This window comes from Centroberyx affinis, unplaced genomic scaffold (genome assembly GCF_046629955.1).
Source record: "Centroberyx affinis isolate AG114_WGS23_722 - 3 ecotype Tasmania unplaced genomic scaffold, CSIRO-AGI_Caff_v1 ptg003934l_1, whole genome shotgun sequence".
Lineage (NCBI taxonomy): Eukaryota > Metazoa > Chordata > Actinopteri > Beryciformes > Berycidae > Centroberyx > Centroberyx affinis.
In genome coordinates, this window is record NW_027281763.1 from 236,774 (window position 1) to 258,093 (window position 21,320).

The 21,320-nt window shown below is 43.1% G+C and overlaps 1 protein-coding gene across 2 annotated transcripts in view; it reads left to right on the forward strand.

The window, feature by feature from the left end:
* nectin1b (nectin cell adhesion molecule 1b) overlaps window positions 1-21,320 on the forward strand; it is a 145,084-nt gene that overhangs the window by 43,190 nt on the left and 80,574 nt on the right. For both annotated transcript variants that reach the window (XM_071541717.1, XM_071541718.1), the window contains exons 2-5: window positions 9,475-9,846; window positions 12,344-12,643; window positions 13,761-13,878; window positions 18,850-19,001. In XM_071541717.1, coding sequence (XP_071397818.1) covers window positions 9,475-9,846; window positions 12,344-12,643; window positions 13,761-13,878; window positions 18,850-19,001 — 942 coding nt within the window. The remainder of the gene's footprint in view (window positions 1-9,474; window positions 9,847-12,343; window positions 12,644-13,760; window positions 13,879-18,849; window positions 19,002-21,320) is intronic.

Here is a 21,320-nt window from a genome sequence, read left to right on the forward strand (position 1 = left end):
CAACATGATCGGGGATAAAATAAGTGTAGCATGTCTAACTGCAGCAGCTTACGTGACTATGCACACTCATTCCTCTGCCGCACTAGTGGTGAAAACAGGAAACTAATCCATGCCTAAATGACGTGATTGTGGGGCAAAATTACTAATCATGTATATCTGTGCTTAATTCCCTGTGCACATGCAAGCACAGAGTTTACTGGTTTGTTACAGCTGTAAAGTTAATGCTACTGAGTGTTTGGTGAGTCGATTTTATTACTTTGTTTCAGTTTACATGCCACAGTGTTTGTTTAGAGCATCAAATGTGATACTAAGGCTTGTATTGGTTAGTCAACTAAAGATTTTCTATTGTGACACTTGTGTTAAGCAGTAGGACGGCATTTGTCCGAGTCCCTTGGCGGTGATGACTCAGACACATACTAAGTGCAGTTGTTAATTGATAGCAGACGGGGTCTTCAGCCCACTGCCCACTCCAGCTGGAGTGTGAATTCCCTCTCCTATATGTTAATGGATCTGCAGTAAAAATGGCCCGCTCTAGTGTCGCTGAAGAAAAATAGCGCGGTGTGTTATACCAACAAGCAGAGCTGTGTGCACATTGCCCCTGCTGTCCTGTTTATGTCCCATGCACAATTAGAGATGCACTTTGATGACAGCTACTTACTCTATTTTTTTCCTCCACACATCTTTAAAAATGTATGATATGCACAAGATTAATTTCTTTCAAGATATCTATAGAGACCGCTCCCATAAAAAGCACAGTGGAAATGAGTAAAAAAAAAAAAAAGCACAAGTGAGTCTAATCAAATATTGATTGTACGTTCTCTTTTCTTGGTTTAATAAGCCACTGGTCATGCAACAGTGCTTTCTGCCATGGTGATACTGGCCCTGTTTCTCCACCCAAAGGCTACCTTCTGCATGCCTGTAAGATATCAGCTGGCCTTTGTCAAAAAAAAAAGGAAAAAAACTCCCTCAGTAAAGGTCAGCACGGGTCAGACGCCAACAACCGTTTTTTGTGCTCTCACTGAGTATTTCTAAAGGTCACCTTGCATGTGGTCTGTGGATTTACACCCATCCAATTTGAGTTTTTATTGAGTATGAAGGAGGTGTCAGTGTTACGGTTATGCAGTTCAATATGCTCTATTTTTATGTTTTAGCCAATAACCGATCATCAAATTTTAACAGATTAGCTGTGTATGGATGTGTTTGATTTTTGAAATCTTCTAATGTATCTAACACAAGCGCCCGGCATAATTACATGCAAGTTTCCAGTGTTTGTACTTGATGCAAGACTTATCTTTGCTTGTGGACAATGGAACAGATGGTGTGAGAGAAGGATTTGTCATGCATGGTCGTCCAGGGCTAGACTCCTTCTCAGCACTTTTTGGCAGGACTTTATATGCATTTCATGCTGTATTTGCTGAATGTTTAGTAGAGGTATAGGCTCATTGCTGCGGTGCTGGCTCAGGCTGAGGCACCCCCCCCCCCACCATTATATACGTCCCGCTCCACAGCCATGCCTCAAATTAATCCAGTCTACTATACATACTGTGCATTGGCCGACGCATATTCCGTGAAGACATTTCTGATTAATGCTTTGGAAAGTAGTGCATTACTAATTCATGCACGTGAAGTGAACATATGTCATAACCTGCGGTGATGCCAAAGTTCATCTTTAAAGTGATGTTGAACTTTGGCAGTACTTTGGGTTGTGTAGCTTCCTGGAACAAGTGTAACACCGGATTTCGGTGTTACACTTGTTCAAACTGAAAGGTTTAATAAACATGAAGACAGTGCTTCACGTAACCACACGTGAGCGACAGTACTAGATTTTTTTATTTATGGTCAGAATCTGCTTTGTTCGCGTTCATTTATGTGCTAAAAGTGTAATTTTCAGACCTGTATCGCCATATAATGGCAGTGAATGGAGAGAGATAAAAAACACAATTCTCCAATCGTCTCAACAGATAACAGGGAATCGCCGATTTCGCGATTATATCATGTTCAGGAAGCTACACAACCCAAGGTACTACTAAAGTTCAACATCACTTTAATATCCATATGTCAGGTGAGCTTCGGGGAACATTTACGAAGAAGAATAATGTGTGTTTAAGTGTCAGTCTGAATCGATTACAGCGTATTAAGCCAATCAGCGGATTTTCAGTGTGTAAATCTGCAGCGTGAGCGCGTCCTGTCCCGGAGGCACGGGGGAAACATGCTTCTGCAGCGGCCGCTCTGTTGTACCGGTATATGTAGACTGTGTCAGAAGAAATGTGGACATAGCCTCTGTGTCACCCTGTGCTAATACTGAGATTTCCACGGGAGGTGTGTTGCCTGCAGCATCGTCTCTCCTCCGCTTTAATATCCTGAGTGCTGTAATCTGCTCACCATTTCTGACCCGCTGCATGTCACTCTCTCTGCTTACCCTCCCCCCCCCACCCTAACTCCCCAAAATCCTCTACATCACATTTATATAACCCCCCCCCCACACTCCTCCACCCCGTAACTCCTACGTGCCTACCTGCCGCCGCCAGGGCTTGGTCTGTCTGAGACCATAATGCATCACTTCTCCAGCATGCGCCTGTGGCCCCCTTTTTATTTATTGATCAGCACTTTCCTATTAAGACGTCCAGCAGCTGCCCTCGTCTGAAAGCCCGGGGAAACCTTTGCATTATTGAAAAATAACCGGCGCACACCATCATCGTATTGCGCCGAGCCCCATTCTGTGGATGAGATGCTTTTGTTGACTAATTGTCAGGCCTGTGTAAGTGCTCCCCTGTGTCTCAGCTTCAGCCCTGTCTGATAAAGTGTATTATCTAGCTATTATCACTCTCGCGCCATGACATGATTTCATCAGTGATATTGCATTTTTAGACACGAGCGATACTTGGATCTCTCTCCAAAGTTTCTGCTGAACAACTGCAACTGTCCCTCTTGTAATGATTCATTCAGCATGTGGAGAGGGGGGGGTGGGGTGGTGGTGGGAGGGGGATTTTCCCTGCCTTTCACTTGTACCCGACCATTTTGTTTACAGACATTTGCTTGCTATTTGGTATCAGTGGGTGATGTCATCCAGCCATTTGGCCAGGTAGCGTCAGCAGTGTTTATTTTGTGTCGTAGAACCGAAACCGCGGTGGCCTTGTTTAGATAAGCTGCAGGGAGAGGGAGGAGGGTCACGGCTCTCTGTGATATTGTGTTTACACTCGATATGTGCTATAGACTCTCCCTCTCCGGGGCAAAGCCTTATTTTTGGCCCAGCTTTATTTGTCATTGCCGCGGTCAAAGACAACTAAAATCCCAGATTACTTTTAGCATATTTCCTATTGGACTAGAATGAAAAGCATTAATTACAGAAAATCCACAAGCGCTGTTTACTCCCACTATTTCCCTCTGTGTGTTTTTTGTTTTTTTTCCCTGTGTATTTTATTCAAAGAGGATAGACAGAGGCTCCCAGTAGAGGCGTGATATACCACACTCTATCATGCATGTGTGGTTCTTTGAAATCCTCTGATAACAAAATGGAGTAGCAGTGTTTTCCAGTGTTTCATTCAAGGATGAATCATTATCGTGCAGATATAAGATGAGAAGCTCTGTTGCAGGCGAAGCGATGCGTCCCCTTGACATTTGAAACGCCTTCAAGCTGCTCGAGGGGCATCTGTGTGGGCTTGTGCTCCGAACCCCGCATTGCATCAGATACAGCTGCGTTAGGTGAGAGTCTGCGCGTATGGCTGACTGGCAAGTGCTGTAAACTACAAACCTAAAAGTTGTAATTTTATAACCCCGGTGGAAAACACGCTACTACTGTGCCTTGCTGCCTGGTCATTATGCTTCCCTCTTCCTCAAACAAACAGCCTTTGGGAATAGTTAAAATGAAATGCTTAGCTTCTTTCATGGAGCGATCCCGAGTTGGGAAGTCGCCTAGCACAATAAATATTCTGGATAATCATTAACATTTACAGCGCAGCAGATGTTACATTGTCCTCAATGAACGACTGTGTTGTACAAAGGAGTATTTCAAATTTGAACCAGATAGTGGAAAATTAGGAACAGGTCTACTAACCATCTGTTGCAGCGAGGTTTTGACTGCCTCTGCAGTCGAATGTTTGCTTGGGGAGACAGAGGGTAAAGGGAGCAGTTTTGGCAGGTACACCACTGTTTACCCAAGAGACCTGAATGAACCACCACCAAATAGTGGTTAGGTGTAGATTTACACAAATTCTCCGCCACGTACTCGTAGCTGAATGGTCATGGTCAACATGACCCGCTTTCATTCAGCATCAAACGTTGAATATAGCTGTTTCTCTTCAAGTCCTTTGTCTGTATCTATTGAAGCGCAATTAAACGACTCTTACCTCTGCCTGAAAGTCAGTAATGCCATTTCATTATGTGTAGACAATTGCGTTTATTTTCCAAGGCATCTTGAAAAACACTTTTGTCTGTTGGAGTGAGTAAGTGAGTAACATGAGCAGAATGCCACTGTTTGAGGTCCAAAACATGCACTGACAAAAAGGAAAAAGATGTTCCAGTAGAGGAATGAACAAGAGCCTGATGGGAGGTGTGTGTGTGTGTGTGTGTGTGTGTCTGTGAGAGATTCAGCCTCCCCCTAAACAACCCATGCGTAGCCATGAATAGAGCAGGACAGAGGCCTGTGCCATTGCCGTGGGAACTGGGACTACATTAAACAGCCATTATCCTGTGTGGCTAAAGCCAGACTGTATCCACCGGCATCCCATTTAAGTAACAATGGAATTACCACAACACAATCAAACATGGAGACAATATGATGTCTCCTCATGAGATAAGCTTTAAAGCTGCACTAGGCAACACTTTTATGGAAAAATACATCTGTCTTATCAGCCTGAATCACAAAGTTGTGCTGCAGTAGAGAAGAGCGTCCCATCCCCCAGTTGAGAAGCCATAGATTTGCCCTATTTGCCCAAATTAAATTCCGGTGTTGGGTATGGATACTGGCAGGAAATCGTCTCTGCACACAGGAAATGCAAAACCAGTGGCTGTATGTCCTGTGTGATCTTTTTTTGATATGTCATTGATAAAAGAAACTGAAGATACAGCCTGATCATTGCCTGCATACCTGATACTACATCTACTTCAGAGCCCTGATCTTTGGGTGATGACCGCTACATAAAAGCACACAAGCTATATTTTTATTTTTGTTTGATGCAGGGTTTTCTCTTTCTCTGGATTATCAGTAATCAAGCCTGTTGATTTCTCATAGCATGTAATGGCAATATCCACTGGTAAATGTCTAGTGAGCATTTGCTAATAGCTTGTAAACCTCTACAAACCTTAACAAAGGACGGACAGTTTGAACTTTAGATGGAGGTGCAGCAAAAAGATCTATAAATGATCTACAAACTGTTTTGTGATATTAACTAATGAGTTATAAACTTCTACAAAACTAAACAAAGGATGCACTCTACTTTAGATTAGGTACTGGAAAAAAGATAGTCATATTCATGCAAAACACATGTAAGCGTACAGCTACCAACATAGAAAATGTTATCGCCTAAAACATTTACAAATATCTTACCACTATTTAATAGAGACTTTATAAAACGTGAAATACTCATCCTCTGAGAGACGTCACCTGCACTCCAATATAATCTAAAAATTATCCCCCAATAAATGATCTGCTAACATCTACTAATTTCATACAACATATTATTAATTGATGAAGCAACACATTGACAGGCTCCTGGAGATCACTTTATTTATAAATGTGAATAAAGTTATGACATAATACATAAGTCATCGTTTACTAACATCTGTAAGTTATGAAATAAATATGAACTGATGATTTGTTCATGGCTATTAATTGTTCATTGTTGTTAATGACTTATTAATTAAAGTTATTATAAAGTTTTACCTTAAAAAGAATGAACATAATATTTTTTCTCTGCACCAAAGACAAAAAAACAACTATTAAATATAATGTTATATATTCAGTTTCCATTCATTATTGATATGGAAAAAGACATTATATTTTTTTTTTCATATCAGTGTTCATTTAATGTTAAATGATTAAGTAGATAACATTTGAATTTCCCACCTGGGAAATTAAATCACTCATTTAAAATGGAGTGCAGTAGAAGTCATTGTGAGCATGAGCCTGTGCAGTGAGGACAGTGCAGCGGTGTCGTGTTTCCCTGGGTGTCGTCCACACTCTATAGGAAGCTCATTTGACTGAAGGCTGTTATTCAGTGGAACTTGCCCCACACACACACACACACACACTGCTCACTGCGCCATATGCAAACAACACAAAGCACATGGTTTTCCTTGTAGCCTGACAGGCGAGATCTTATTACAGTTGAATGTCCTCAGCGCAGCTCCGTGGCGAGGCCTTGGGAGTGTGCGGCTATCAGCGGAGGGCCAGACGGCGCAGCAGCTGTTTTAATAGCGCCCCTTATGTCCCCCTTGATCCAAGTCAGCTCACCTGGTGTGAATCAAACCACTCTTCTTTCTTTATATTCTGCCAGCTCGGGCATACTTTCCGCTTTTGTTTGTTTGTGCCGTTGCGTTTCCTTCCCAGAAATAGGCCTCCTCTCTCCATTGGCAACTCTCAAGGCAATGTCTAACCCCCAGGTGCATTAGAGCATGACTGTCCCCGCAGTCGCCCTCTTGTCAGTGCGAGAACAAAGCAGCAGCAGCGGCGGCGGCGGCGGCGACGCCAGCCTCGAGCCCGCAGCACACCTACAAATCTCCCTAAAGCTCCGCCTTCCTCTTTTGTCTCACTCGTCCTCTCGCCAGGTCCCTATCTCCACTACTTTGCCTATCCCCCAGCTCTTTCTTCCTCTCTCCCCGTTTTCCTAAACGCCGTTCCTGCACGCACTGCCTCTCAAAAAAAAACCCTCACAAAATCTACCTTCTTAGCGCTACTGCCATGTATGCGACTCCGCTCTTCTATGGCTTTGCCGCACCACGGTGTAGTCTGTGATTACAGCTCTAACTGTGCGCTCTGCCAAGGACTCCTCCAGTCCTTGAGTGGAGGGGGTCCCTGTGGGGGCCCCCGGTCCTTCACGGAGGGGATTTGGGCACTGTGGCTGTGTAATTATGCCTATTCCTCTGGTTTTCATTTGCGTGGGCTGCTATTTATTTGGTCCAATCTGAGAAAGGAGCACCAGGCTCACAGGAGAAAGGAGGATGGAGGGCGGGGGGTTGGGAGGAGAACTGTAGCTCTCACAACCAGCCCCTGCCAGTATTGTTTTAGCATTCAAGTGGGTGAGGTCTAGTCTAGCCAGGTACATATTTATGAGTTTCCACAGCCCCCCTGCACACATAACCCCTCACTTCCCTTCGACTTAAGATTAAACTTTAACTAGTGTTGTCACACACTAAATTGTGTTTGCTATTTCAAAAAATATCATACTATAGCTGTCACCACTGGTAATCTAAGCTGTGATAAAATGGAGTAAAGCATCGCCCCGAGGTGCGCAAGGACACAGGTGTTTCTCAAGGTACAGATGACAAGGTTGCCAGTCCTCCCTGTCAAACTGTATTAGTAAATCAATCTGTCATCTTCAAATCCCTGAAGTTTAAATCTCTATAGAGAGGGTCTTGTTGATGTGGTCAGGAGGAAATGGAAGATGATGTGCACTCAGTAACTTGAAAAGGTTGTCACTTTGTTTTTTATCTGATTTGCTGTTGGCGGCTGTACTTGAGTGGAAACGTATAGCAATGGATAGAAATTGCCTTTCTCTCGTAATGTTCTGCTTCATTCAACCTGCGAGTTGTGGGACAGCTGTGAAAGATGGAAAAAAAAATGCATTGTTCATATTAGTGGTCTTCTCACCGAGGTCTGCTCCAACTACATTCCTGTATGTATGCATGCATTGTGCCCCGGTGTCCTTCGGCTGACTCTCCACACTCTTTTATGAACTTTTCATAACAGACGCTGCCACTGCTCAGACAGAGACACACCCCCCACACCTCCACACATCGCTGTAAAGTCGAGGCTACAGAGGATCAGATTTGGTATTCAGTGGGCGTCTACATAGATGGATCTCTCTTACATACTCTTACACATTTTAAAGACCGCTGTGGAAATTTTATCTTCGAGCCCACCGATTATCCATCATTGTGATGCAGTTACTCACTGTTAAAGAGTTGCTCTGTTTGTGGTGCATATGTTTAGGCCCGGTCCCCCCACTCGAGGCTGCAGCATATTTCCTCTCTGTTTATGACTTGATTCACTTGCTGGGTTTATGACTCCAGTGTGATTAACGGAGGAATTTCAGTCTTTCTTCCTGTGGGTTCTCTCCTATCCATAGGAGATAATTATAGCTGCGGCTGGTTGTAAATACAAACTCAGCCAGGGGTTGTCTGACCAAGAAATGGGAACATCATCAGACTTCACCTGGAGAGGAGCATAAATCAAAGCATGTGATGCCTGAGATAACAAAGATGTGTTAAAGACAACAGGATGCAGGAGCCCCGGAGCAGTCCGCAGACGCATCGGTTCAGTCTCCAGATCAGACTCGCTCGTACAAAAGAAATACGTTTTTTTTGCTAAACTATACGCCTAAGAAGAGGACCGGATTGGAGACAGGGAGAGAGGCAGGAGGAGACAGGGTTGTGGATAAAGGCGGGCGGTCTGTGAGCAACGGCTAATGCCAGGTTGTTATCTGCAAATAGTGTGAGGCCATACCATTCATCAAGTAAAGAGCCAAAGGGCAGGAGAGAGACAGGAGGTTGAGGCTTGAGTTTTAACAAGAGGTCAACGTTTGCATGAAAGACCAAACCACAGGCAAGTTTACAGAAAGCCCTTCTTTGCTAATTGACCTTTTTTTTTGTTACCAAACTCCTCACAGGCATAGAAGGTGGGGGAGAGGGCCCTAATTGCCGGCTTTTTATATAGCTAATGTGTGTGTTCCTATTGTGCGAATGCTTACACAGGACTCCACATTGTTTCTTTTAATAGGGGCTCCAGGCAGTCATTGAAGTATTTGTGACTAAAAAGTAATTAAAGTTACAATGGACTCGCCAGGTTGGTGCTGGGTAGGTGGAGGGAGCACAGCAGAGGATGACTTGGCTCCAGCTCGCTGCCCTTGTACTCATTCATTAGTGATGCATTGGTTCTCGCTCTGCCCTCCCCTCTCATCAAAAACAGCACCCTTGTGGACAAAGAGGGGGCTGTATAGATGTGCCCATTATGTTAATAACAACTCCCCCAGCTTTTACACACAACTACCATGATGTACTGACTTTAAACATTGAGGCGTACGGAATAAAGATTGCTTATGTGGAGTAGAGTGAGTGTGTGGGTGTATCCGTGTGATTAAGTGTGAGGTTGACTGTGAGCTTTCATGTGCGTGCATGTACTGCCTAGGAGGCTGAATTGACTTGTTGACTTTCAATGCATGTACTCGCTATTGACTGGAGTGCTTTGCTTGGCCTTGGATGCTTATTAATCGTAATTAAATGTTTTTTTTTTCTCTCCTTTTCCTCTGTTTCTTGTAGCTGGCAATGCACAGATGGTACAGATGGACCCCAGTAAGTCTGGCTTTGTGGGTTCGCAAGTGGAACTGCGCTGCATTTTCATCAACAGCAACCCGCCAGTCAAGATCTCTCAAGTCACCTGGCAGAAGTTCCTCAACGGCACCAAGCAGAACGTGGCTATAGCCAACCCGGCCCTCGGCGTGTCCGTTCTGGCGCCCTTCAAGGAGCGGGTCAGCTTCAAGCAGGCAGCAGTGCGCCACCGCACCCCGTCCCTGGAGGATACCACCATCGTGTTCTCCAACCTGCGGCTGTCTGATGAGGCTGCCTACATCTGCGAGTACACCACCTTCCCTGCGGGCAACCGTGAGAACATGGTCAACCTCACTGTATTCGGTAAGAACCTGTAACCTTCAGCAATTACAAGGGAAATAGTTATCATCATGATTTGTTACAACTGCGGAGATCATCAGTGATTTCATTCCTGTGCCAGTCTACCATGTCTGTAATTTGTAAAATAAAATTCCTGTACAAATAACGGTTAAGGCAGAGGTCCCCTGATAATACTAATCCTGTGCAAATTGAACTCTTGGTGATTTCAGTCATAATTTATTTTTGGCATGTGATTTCTTATTCTCTCTGTTGCTCCTGTCATGAAAAATGGAGGCAGTAGTGGAGCCTATAGAGGACGTTTTGAATGCATTTTTGGCTCAAACTTCAAAGCTTAAACTTATACAATTGTAAAATTTTTCGAAAACGCAGAGTTTGGGGGGTAATTCATTAATCCCCACATACAGCAACACTAGTCGCATGCAAATAGGGCTTGCATTAAACAAGCTAATTTCACACCAAATAAGGGAATATTGCACAACATTTCACAAAGACATTATTTTCAGGAATAAATATAGAAAATATAGCCGCAGGCGGCCATTAATGGCATCCAGGCCCATGGGCGCAAAATTGCCAATTTGTCCTCGCAGTAACATTATACAGCAGGACCAAATGTGATCTGACACACTTTGGAACCCATTTGCACATGTATGTATGTGCAGTGTGTGATTGCTCTAGCATTAAATGTTTAGGTTTGTGCATCTTTGCTGTCAGCTTCTTTACTATGTCTTGGCCAACCATGATGTAGGCAGCTGAAATATGCTGTGTGTTACATTTGGTGGAGATTGAGTCTATTTTGCAGGAGTAATAAAAACAAAAGCACAGTTGGCCTGATGGTGGCGCTATGGAGCATAACCATGCATGGTCTGAGTCACTTTGGAGCCCATCCCAAACATATATGTGATGTTTGGTTATTCTAGCACCAAGCGTTTAGGAATTATGCCTCACTTCCTCTTTGTGTGTCTTCACCATCAACTTTGTTTGTGCGTCACGGGAGTCCTTTGTGCATTTGGATTTTCAATATTATTATGTCTGAAATGAAAACCAGTATGTGCAAAGGATTTGTCCTGAACCAAGGAATCTGAGGGGGAAAAAAATCAGATTCTATACCGTACAGTTCAGGAATTATCAGCTAAAATATAAAGTTCCTTTTAATTTCTTTTTTTAGCCGAGCAGTAGGGGAGATTTGAAACCTTGGACTTACGGTCTTTAATGCAGAAAAAGAGAAAGTGGAGGGAAAATCCTAACAAAAACAATAGCGCTGCAGCCACTGCGGTGCTTGGACCCTTAATAATTGCAACATGGTTTCAGAGTCAGATAGTGAACACAGGGTCAAAATGGCATCCTCCTTTTCCATGAAAGGCTAAAGGACTATTGAAAAGATAATTTACAGGTGAAGAAACACTTTTAGATGCCAACAGAAATACAACTTTGCCCTTCAACATCAGATTGCCACATGCTGCCATTGTAAAGTCAGTATAATTCCCTTGGAACACATCACACCACATGGTCTTTCTCCATCTACTAAACATGTTGGTATAATCATGCTGTATGTTTTCTTTCTTTTGCTATTATGTAAAAGCCCTAATTGACCACTTCAGAGAACAATAAATAAATATGTTCATAGATTTAAAAGTGTCAGATGAGACAGAAATCAATGAAGCCACTTCAGTGTGTGTAATTTTGCTTGAATGTGTAATAACATCAAATTTGTAGTGCCAGAGGTGTAGTTTATCTTGGAGAGAGGCAGCTTTGAAAAGGTTGTGTGCTGACTCAGATTAGAGATCTAATTAGAAACTGAGTGTTTGGTGTGTTTTCCATTAAGTTCCAGCAAAGGCAAAAAAAAAAAAAAGCACTTGGCTTAAGTAGTCCCTGTTGCCAGAGCTTCTTGTCAGCTCCAAGTCTCCATTTTGTGTCATTGAGCCTCCCAGCTCTTTTTAGACTTCTGTGGCTCAGGAACCTGTGTGTAGATAACCGACCGACAGCATTTGAAAAGGGCTCTTCATGCCATATCTCTTTCAGTTGTGCATTTGCTCGAGTCTGCCTTTTGATGTACTAAGAGTAGATTGCTAATTGGCAACTCACAAAGGATTTAAATTGGATGACTGTGCATTTGAGTAGGCAAGTGGGTTCCGCATCTGTGTAAGCTTTGACAACTGCTTCGGCTTTGAGGAGGGAAGGGGGCAAAACTTCCCCTGATTTGAATTACCACAAAAGTGTTTTCATCTCAACCCCTTATTTTAATTTCCTTCAGATAGCTGTTATCATCAAATCTAAGGCTGTCGGTAGGTGAAGTACACATAATTATAAGCTAAAATGAGAATTAAACTGAAAGAAAAACACACTCAGACAGAAAATATACTTCACAGACAAAGATAGGGCAGCAAGTTTAAGACTGTGAGATGACAGGAAAGACAATATCCCTCTTTCTCTTAGAACTCTTTTAATGAGCTCTAATCAAACTTTAATAACTCTGTGCCCCTGTGTGCTCTCTCCCTTACAGCTCGACCCATGACGCGTATGACTCTGACCACGCCCACGATTGTGGCCAGGGCTCAGAAACGCAAGATGACCGTCGCCACTTGCGTGTCGGCCAATGGGAAGCCCCCGAGCGTGATCAAATGGGACACCAGGTTGAAGGGGGAAGCCACTTTCCAGGAGAACCGCAACCCCAACGGCACCGTGACAGTGCGCAGCAACTACGTGGTCGTGCCGAGCCGCGAAACCCACAAGCAGAAACTCACGTGCATCGTGACGTACCGCAATGAGAGGATCACGGACAGCGTGGTGCTCAATGTGCAGTGTAAGTCCCACACTGTTCGGTTTTCATCAGTGGTGGAAAAAGTACTCAAATCCTTTACTGAAGTAATTAGCGATACCATAATGAAAAAAATACTCTGTTAAAAGTAAAAGTGCTGCATTCAAAAGTTTACTTAGGTAAAAATATAGAAGTACTTGTGCGTAAAATGTATGTAAGTAACAAAAGTAAAAGTAGTCATTTCGAACAGAAGAACAGAACCCTAACCCTAACCTCCCTTTCAGAGTGTTAAATTATTGATGCATTAACCTGTAAGAAGTATTTTAATGTTGTAGGTGGTCCAAGTGGCACTAGGTCGAACTACTCCACATTTAAACTCTAACAATGCAACGTATTTTATGAGCTTATTGTATGTTTTGCATGTAAAAACTTATCCTGCAAAGTAACTAGTAATACAACACAGCCATCTGTAGTGGAGTAAAAAGTACAGTATTTCCGTGTAAAAGTATAAAGTGTCACAAAATGGAAATACTCAAGTAAAGTGCCACAAAATTGTACTCAAGCACAATACTTGAGTAAATGTATTTATTTACTTTCCACCTCTTGATGTTTTCAAATATAGTAGGGCTCAGGATAAGAATGATGCTCTTCATGATGTTTTGCAAGTAAATGTAGTTTAGTTAAAAGGGTATTGGTGGTTGGGAGGGGGAGGAGCAGTTCAAATGCTTCAGCAAACTTTTTAGCAATTATTTAGTGAGGGAAGCCAATTAAGGTCAAGTCCAGTTGTGATGTGTTGACTGGAGCTTGGCTGAACTGCATGCAAAAAAGGATGGACCTTTGAAAACGAAATAGCTGGAAATTCAACCTCTTAAAATCAAATTTTAACAAAGTCTTTAAAACATCTTTGATCATATATCTATATAAATAGAGGGACATTGTAATTCCTGTAATAGGGCCCCTATAGCTGTTACAAAAGCATATAGATAGAGAAAAACAATGTTTACTTAATGGATTTTTTTTTAAATATTTTTTAACAGAAAAGTTTCTCACAGCATTCTTACAACTGTCAGTCTTTCGTTACACTTCAGTGAAGGAGTGCTGTACAGCAGTGGGGATTATGTGTTGAAGGGGAGAACTGACATCACCATGCCTTTCCTTGCAGATGAACCCGAGGTGAAGATCGAGGGCTTTGATGGAAACTGGTACCTGAACCGTCAGGATGTGCAGCTGACCTGCAGGGCCGATGCGAACCCTCCTGTCACGATCTACCAGTGGAAACTGTGAGTCTGACTAAACCCCTCGAAAACCCCTCAAGGCTCACGAGTCAAGACAGTATGGCTGCATGTTGTGTAGACATATATATATATATACCTCACTTTAGATTTCTCGCTGGGAAAAAAAAAAAAAAAAAAAAAAAAAAACGTCTGCAGGGCTTGGAAAGCAATTTCATATGAATGGCCTGGTCGAATGGATTCTGCTCCTTTCGAACATTTGTTTTAAGGCATATACAACAACAAAGTAATCTTCAAAGATAAAAAAAACCACACTAACTTCCTTCATCCTCTCCAGAAATGATTCTCCATTTATTTGTTTGTTTATAAAAATGTGTAATGAAGATAAGACTTGGACCTGAGGCAGAGCACAATAGACCTATTAAGGCAACAACAAACACCCCTATCTTGTCTGATGGTCACAGATACGGGGAGACAAATGCAAGCAGAACACGGTTTGCTTTTGCTTTTGTGTTCGCTTTGAAGTCTCGGGGCCGGCATGCAGGTAGAGGCTGAGAAAGCATCATTGTTATTGCCGTGTGTCCTCTGGAGGGCACAGAGGCAGCGCTTTGTCCCCGACACACAGCAGAGGGTTAGGGTTGAGCTGAAGTAGGAGCCTTGGATTAGGAACGGCATACCACAGGGCTGACATCAGTTCTTTGCCTCACAAATGATCACTGCAAATACGTAGCGGTACATGAGGTAGAAGAGATAAAAAAAAACCAACATGTTTTCAAGGCCTCGGGGGAATCGCCAAATATCCCCGGGTTTGCTCATGTTTGACTAATGGCATGAAACCTGGTCATGCGGAAATTATGTAGTTTAAACATAAGCGCTGCGACGTTCCAAAATGCGGTTATAATGCGGAATTGTTTGCTGCAATTTGCGCCGATTATCCTCGATTTTATTGTATTGGCATGTCGGACGCGAGAAAACTGTCAGCGCAGCTCTTTGAATATAAAGCAACTTTTTTCTCGGCGTATCGTGGCTTTAAATGAAAGTATTATACGCTGAAATTGAGAGATAAATGTAGCAATTTGTCCTGTAATTGCTCAGTGAAGGCTGGGTTGAGAAATATGTCACTGGACTTGAGTGGATGTGGATTAATAGACCATTGTGCCCTCACTGTATCTACTCTACAGGCCACTGTTGGATTTTAATGAGGCATGGGGAGTGTTTTTTTTCTTTTTTCTTTTTTTTTTTAAGCATAGATTTTGCTTTCAGGGCAGAAACACTGATATACACACACAGCAGCAGCAGAAGACAAGATAGAAAAGATTTGGCCCGTTTGGTATTTTATCGGAGGCAAAGGGAGATTTAGGAAGATAGGGAGAGAAGAGGAGGAGGAGGAGGAGGAGGGTGAGGAGATGTGATCTAGAAAGACGAGGGCACTGTGCTGACAGATAGGAGGGGACGGCCATTGCTGCACTGGAAATGAGATGCCAAATCTGTTGTGAAGGTTCCCCTGGGCTCCACTGTGGAGGTCAACACAAGGCTGTGACGGAACGATCCGGAACAGGCCGGCATGATTGCGTCACACCTTCCAAAACTGTCCGTATACATGCACATATTTATGCATGTGTACAGAAACACACACACAAGGGGTGTAGCCAAATCCTAGTATGGTATTTGGCAATAAATATTAATGTCTTTGATATAGATTCAGATTATTCCCAAAGTTGATCCAGCGTATATAGAATTTATCATATTAAATTTATTCATAGTTCAGTGTTGTTTCGTTTTAAAATGCATTTGACTCATCATGGCAGCTGTAACGAAAAACAAAAGCTTTATTTGCTCCTTCTGCATGCAGTCTTTCTCTCTCCTCCTCCTTAATGTCTCTTCCCCTTATTTGTGTGGAGCACATGCAGAAAGCCTGGCGCACCGTCCCCCTTGAAGAAAGCAAGGCAGACAACTTTGATTTCTTTTTCTTTCAGCACCATACCACAGCTATTCAAATTTCTCAAAATGGGTAAAAGGGAAACTGTAATGAAACAGCAAAGACTAGGAAGAAGAATGGACACACAACATTTGAACTTTAAGGGTTTTTTTGGGGGGGGTTTTGTTTTGTTTTGTTTTTTCCTCTTAGTAGAAACTCACCGTGCCTTATTTGATGTCAAAGCTCAGACTTTTTTGCACAGGTCTCAAGAGACACAAACATAGTAAGTGGTAGGAAACACACATACTATCCAAAAAAAAAGTGAGGATGCATGGTTTCTTAAAGGTGCAATAAGTAAGATTTCTGCTGTCCCATAGCACAAATGACCATAATACATTGGGTTGTTGATCAATACCAGTGACTCAACGATTACTTCGCCCAGCACCGAGTTCTCTGGCTTTCAAAAACCTATTTTCCAGTCTGCACCTCTCCACCCACTCGCATTTTCAACTGCTCAGCGATGGAGGACGGTGCTACGAGCGAGCGACCGGCATCATTAGACTTCCCGTCCTCAAGCCAAAAAGATAATGACAAAGCAGTATTATTGTCACAGTATTTTGCATTGTGATGTATTACCTATTTACTAGACGTTTCTGTTGGCTCTCTGCTCTAATTCGCTATCTTACTCAGCCCTACTGTGAAAATGTGACTTTATTATTTATATCAATTACACCGTAAGCTGTGCAAGAAACCTGTCCATGTTGTTGCAATTCCTTCATCGCCAATAGCTGTGGATAAAAATCCTAGATTACTTAACGACCCTTTAAATAATATGTAAGTCTAATTTATTCCAGAGCATAATTAGTGTGGCAACCTTTCGGCGGCTGCAGACCAAAGTGCGAATATGGAGGCAGTAGAGGTTGACCCTCTTACTCCCTTTCATTTAACATTGCTAATGTTTTCTATGGCTAGAACAAAAATTATGCATTGGACTTATGCAACTTAGTTGTTAGAATAATTTCCCCAGCCAGTGAAACAGATGAACATTGCATTAAAAACACCTTATCCTTTAATTCTACTTATTTGTCTAGCAATTGCAGTCACAGAAAGCGCTCTTAATTTCTTCTCTTAATAAACATCATAATCACTACTAATTGAATGCCTATTGCCTGTGTCAATTGTCTTACTTGTAGACCTAATTACTCATTATGTTTAATACTTAACTTAGATTTGATCATGTTTTGAGCTTCTTAAGTGTGTAAAATGTTGTGCAATGTATGTAAGGTCTTTGAAGCCACGTCTGCCATCCCATAAAATCTGGATGAAAACCCTCCAACCACCATCCACACACCCGCATCTATACATACACATCTCATACATGCATACACATGCACAGACAGCCAGTCACCAAAGAATCTGCATCACTCTCAAGCTGTTTGTTAGCCTTTCATTTTACTGCCCCCCAGGCCCTGCACACCCCTCGCATACACACACACGCAGACACACACACACACACAAACACATCTCAAGTCATCACAGAATCTGCGGTGAATCACAGTTTGCCAGCCTTTCATTTCTGTTGCAAATCAATTGGGCTTTGCAGCACTCAGCATTTGATATAGGCTCACAAGGTAACTGATTATTGAATCGTGACATACAGTATTGAGGGTTGTTTGCAGCTCCGTTGTGAACGCGCGACTATGGTGGTCAAAGAAAAACAACTCGATCATAGCTATTTCTGTTGCTTTCGCTTTGAACTATGAACACTTCTTTACTCTCCAGTGCAATCAGTAAGAAAATACTGTAGAGAAATTCTGCTCTGTACAATGCATTCTAACCATATATGGATCACTCACACTAATATTCCATCTATTTGTAAACAAAGAGTTTGTAATTGACATTTTATGATCAATTAATTATACAAATAGCTTGTCACTGTGTCTTTCCCACCATCATTAAAGAGCCTTGTTGTAAATCCATTTAGTGTAGCTCAAGTGCTTGATGTGTGGCCATTGTTAGTGTATGACCTAATTTTGTCGCTTCTCTGTAATGTCATTTTGTTTCTCTCTTGCTGTAATAAATGGAGCATTACATTGTTTTTAATGTTCTCGCGCACCGGCGGATCGGAGAGTGTCTCTCCAACAGAGAACAAGCCCAAGAGTTAAGGAGGGAAGTGTCTGCAGCATCCTCGTTGTTTACAGAAATGAAACGCAAATCATTATGGGGGCTTAAACTTGTAAAAGCTTCAGTGTAAAGTGCCACAGCCACTCAGTAGCTCACCACTGTCATATTGGGGAGCCGTCCAATATTATTATGGTCTTCTTCATAACCCCTACTAAAGCTGGATCCGTTCGGAGCAGCTCATGAAGCCGTCGGCTGTAAAAGCTAAAGGAGGCAAAGTCAATAGGAAATGGCTAATTTTTCGTGAAATTCGATGAGTGTGTGCCTTTTGCGCCCCTCGGAGGCGCCATAAAAGGGTTCCTGTTAAGAGAACGGAAGGGTACATCTGGAGATGGTGCGCACATGATCCGTGACCTCAGTGTGTGTTGACCTGATCAAAGCACAGAGCGAGTCTGAACGTGCCGGAGATAGTGAACCATAAAGCCTCAGACAAACACCTCAGGCAGGAGCGATGGGCTACAGTTTTCATTGACAGCCCAGCATTTGGTAGATTCTGCATTTATCGCTTGATCAGCTGCCTCTCTTGACAGCTCCCCCGAGTTTTCAGAGTTCAGCCATGTGAGCTGCGCTGGAGCTAAGGGAGGAAGCTCCCCCACCACCCCCTCTGTTTTGTATTCCATATGCCCAAAAGACTGTCCTCAGGCATCAGCGGTGTCTTACCTGCTTAGACCTGCTGGGGTTCCCTGTCCTCATAATTTTGTTTGGACTTGATGGATGACGGATGAAATATAGCACTCTCAAATATGCCTGGTATTTATCTCACCCCCACACACATCCAGGTTTGTTTTGCACTGGGGACTGTGTTTTTCACGGTCTTTGAATTGCTTTGCTGCTCTTGGGAGGGAGGTTTTTTTTTTACTGTGGTCTGGTGTAATTCAACCTTTTTATGGTGTCTGTCTTATTGCCTCTCTTCCCACCAGTTTGAACGGCTCCCTGCCCAGCAATGTGGAGATCAAGAACAACTCCCTGTTCTTCAAGGGGCCCGTGACCTACGACCTCGCCGGCACGTACGTCTGTGACGCGACCAACGGCATCGGGACCCGCACCGGCATCGTAGAAGTCAACATCACAGGTAGGTTGATGAACGGCGGTCGCTTCTCCTCGCTCTGGGCCTCTGGAATGTGTCTCCAGTAACTCCGGCATGGCATGCATCAATACAGTAGCCCTCTGGAAAGACAGCCGCCACCCCCCCCCCTCCCCCAGCTCTGCCCCAAATAGACACAAACACACATGCACACACATGCAGGCGGGCAATGACGCACACCCACACACACACTTGTGGTCCAGGTGGCTGTGGCAGTTTGCCTGTGTGTTTTGGATGCGGTGCCCACCTGCCCTCGCTGTGTGGCTCCCTGCTGCAGTGTGTGGCAGGTTAGAAGAAAAAGCCTCTGCGTTTGTCTATCAGATCTCTACTCACTGTGAGAACACAGAGGCAGCAAGCCCTCCCCCCCCCTCCCCTCCCCCCTCCACACACGTCCCACTCCCACATCCAGGCACATGTGTGGGAGCAATATAAAGCAGGTCTATTATCGGCACCTAAAATAACATCAAGGAAAATGGGGGGTGGAGGTGAGGGTGCTGTATTGATCATAGTTTGCTCACATCACGCTCACATTTCTCAGAGCAGGCCGTGTCTCTTTTACAGTTGGAGTACTTCTCTCTTTTTATGTCTCTTCTTCAGTCTTCTGGGGAAAACAAAATGCCGAACAAAACTGATTCAGTTCCCTTGCCTTCCACATAATTGTTGGCACACACGCACTGTGGTTCCTCTGGGTTCTTATACATAGGAGAAGGCATTTTGCAATCAAAGCCCTTGCTGCAGTATATCCCAGATCTCACTTTGCTATACATGAATGTGGAGATCCTCATGTATTGGTACCAGCTGTGTGTGTGTGGAATTGGGAGACTGTGACAGTTTTGCTCTGGTCGGACAGGAAAGGTTTTTCCCTCTTTACTCTTTCTGCTTGGTTTCTGGGAAGCGGGGGCGTTCTAACTTGCATTGCTTTGCATGTTGACTCATGTTGTGCGCCCGACAACGCTGTGCTTGGTGTGAAGTGAACAGCTGTGCCTTACAGTGTCATGCATCGCATACTTTTTTTTTTTTTTTTTGCTGTTTTTGTTTCTGTTTCCTCTCTTTCAATGTGTGGTGATATTCTCTGTCGGTAAGGCCGAGCCAAGGACAAAGCCACTTTTTGGGATGTGATGTCATTACCTGCATTGTGAGAAGTTGCCCATCCAAAATAGGCGGGTTAGTAGTGTGATAATTGAAATCTCAAAGGGGCATGAACAGCCCTTACTTATCAAACAGGAAAGTGAGGAAGTAATCTACTGTCAGGAAATCACTGTGCACCAGCTTGTATTGAGTAATTGTGTTCCAAAGAGATTGTACTGTTTGGCATAAAGTACTGTATCCCCTTGGAAAGGCAAAACAAAGGCACTGAAGTCATTTTCTATTTCTGCTTTTTCATTGATTGCTTGAATTAATGAACCACATTGCCATTGTCCCCATAGTCTTTCTGTTTATCTTCATCATTTGTGCGTATAATTTTATTGAGTGAGTGTGTGAAGTGAACAATGCGTGGGTACATAATTTGAGCACATTCAATTTCAGTTTGTGGTTGCATACAAAATGTCTAGTCTTGCAATTTTCCAGTGCCTCACTATAACATTTACATGCACAGGTTTGCATTTTGTTCAACACCGGGTTAAGGAAAACGTAATAATTGATTTTGAAGCTTTGAAAACTCTTGATTCTCTGTAATAGGTACTTGCAGCTTCCTGGCACCTGGCATGTTGACAGTAAATAAGTGCACAGTTACCACACATCATTCAGGGACATAAAATGGTCTATTAAAGCATTAAAAGTGTTTGTCACATTCTCTATCTGAGTAGTTCATCATTACTTTTCCTTTACCGGCCAGAATTTCATCTTTGCCATTTGGCATCATACTCAGTATCACCGTGCCAAAAAGTCCAGAATATCAAATGGCACAACACAGTTTCTAATCTGTTCACATCCACAGTAGTAACAAGCAAACTTTTGCGTCTTTAAGGGACAAAAAAAAAAATGGATGCTAGCAGCAAGTCTTGTTCTACATTGTTAGATGGCAAAAGTCCTGAATTTCTGTTTAGGGCACTCCATTTCCCAAAGGGTCCCATACAAGCCCTAAAAGCATGTTGCTAGTTCCCATAGTAACAGTGACAAGTTAAGGGGAGAACAGCCAGCCTCCCCTCCTCAGGCACAGTTCAGAGCCTCAGCTCCAACATGGCAGCAAGTCAGATTGTAGCTCACAAACAGTTTCCTGATCTTCCCTTCTGAAAAGCTGTTGGAAAATGTGTTGTTGTCCAATTCTTTACAGTTTGTGCTATAGTGGTTAGGGTTAGGGTGTAT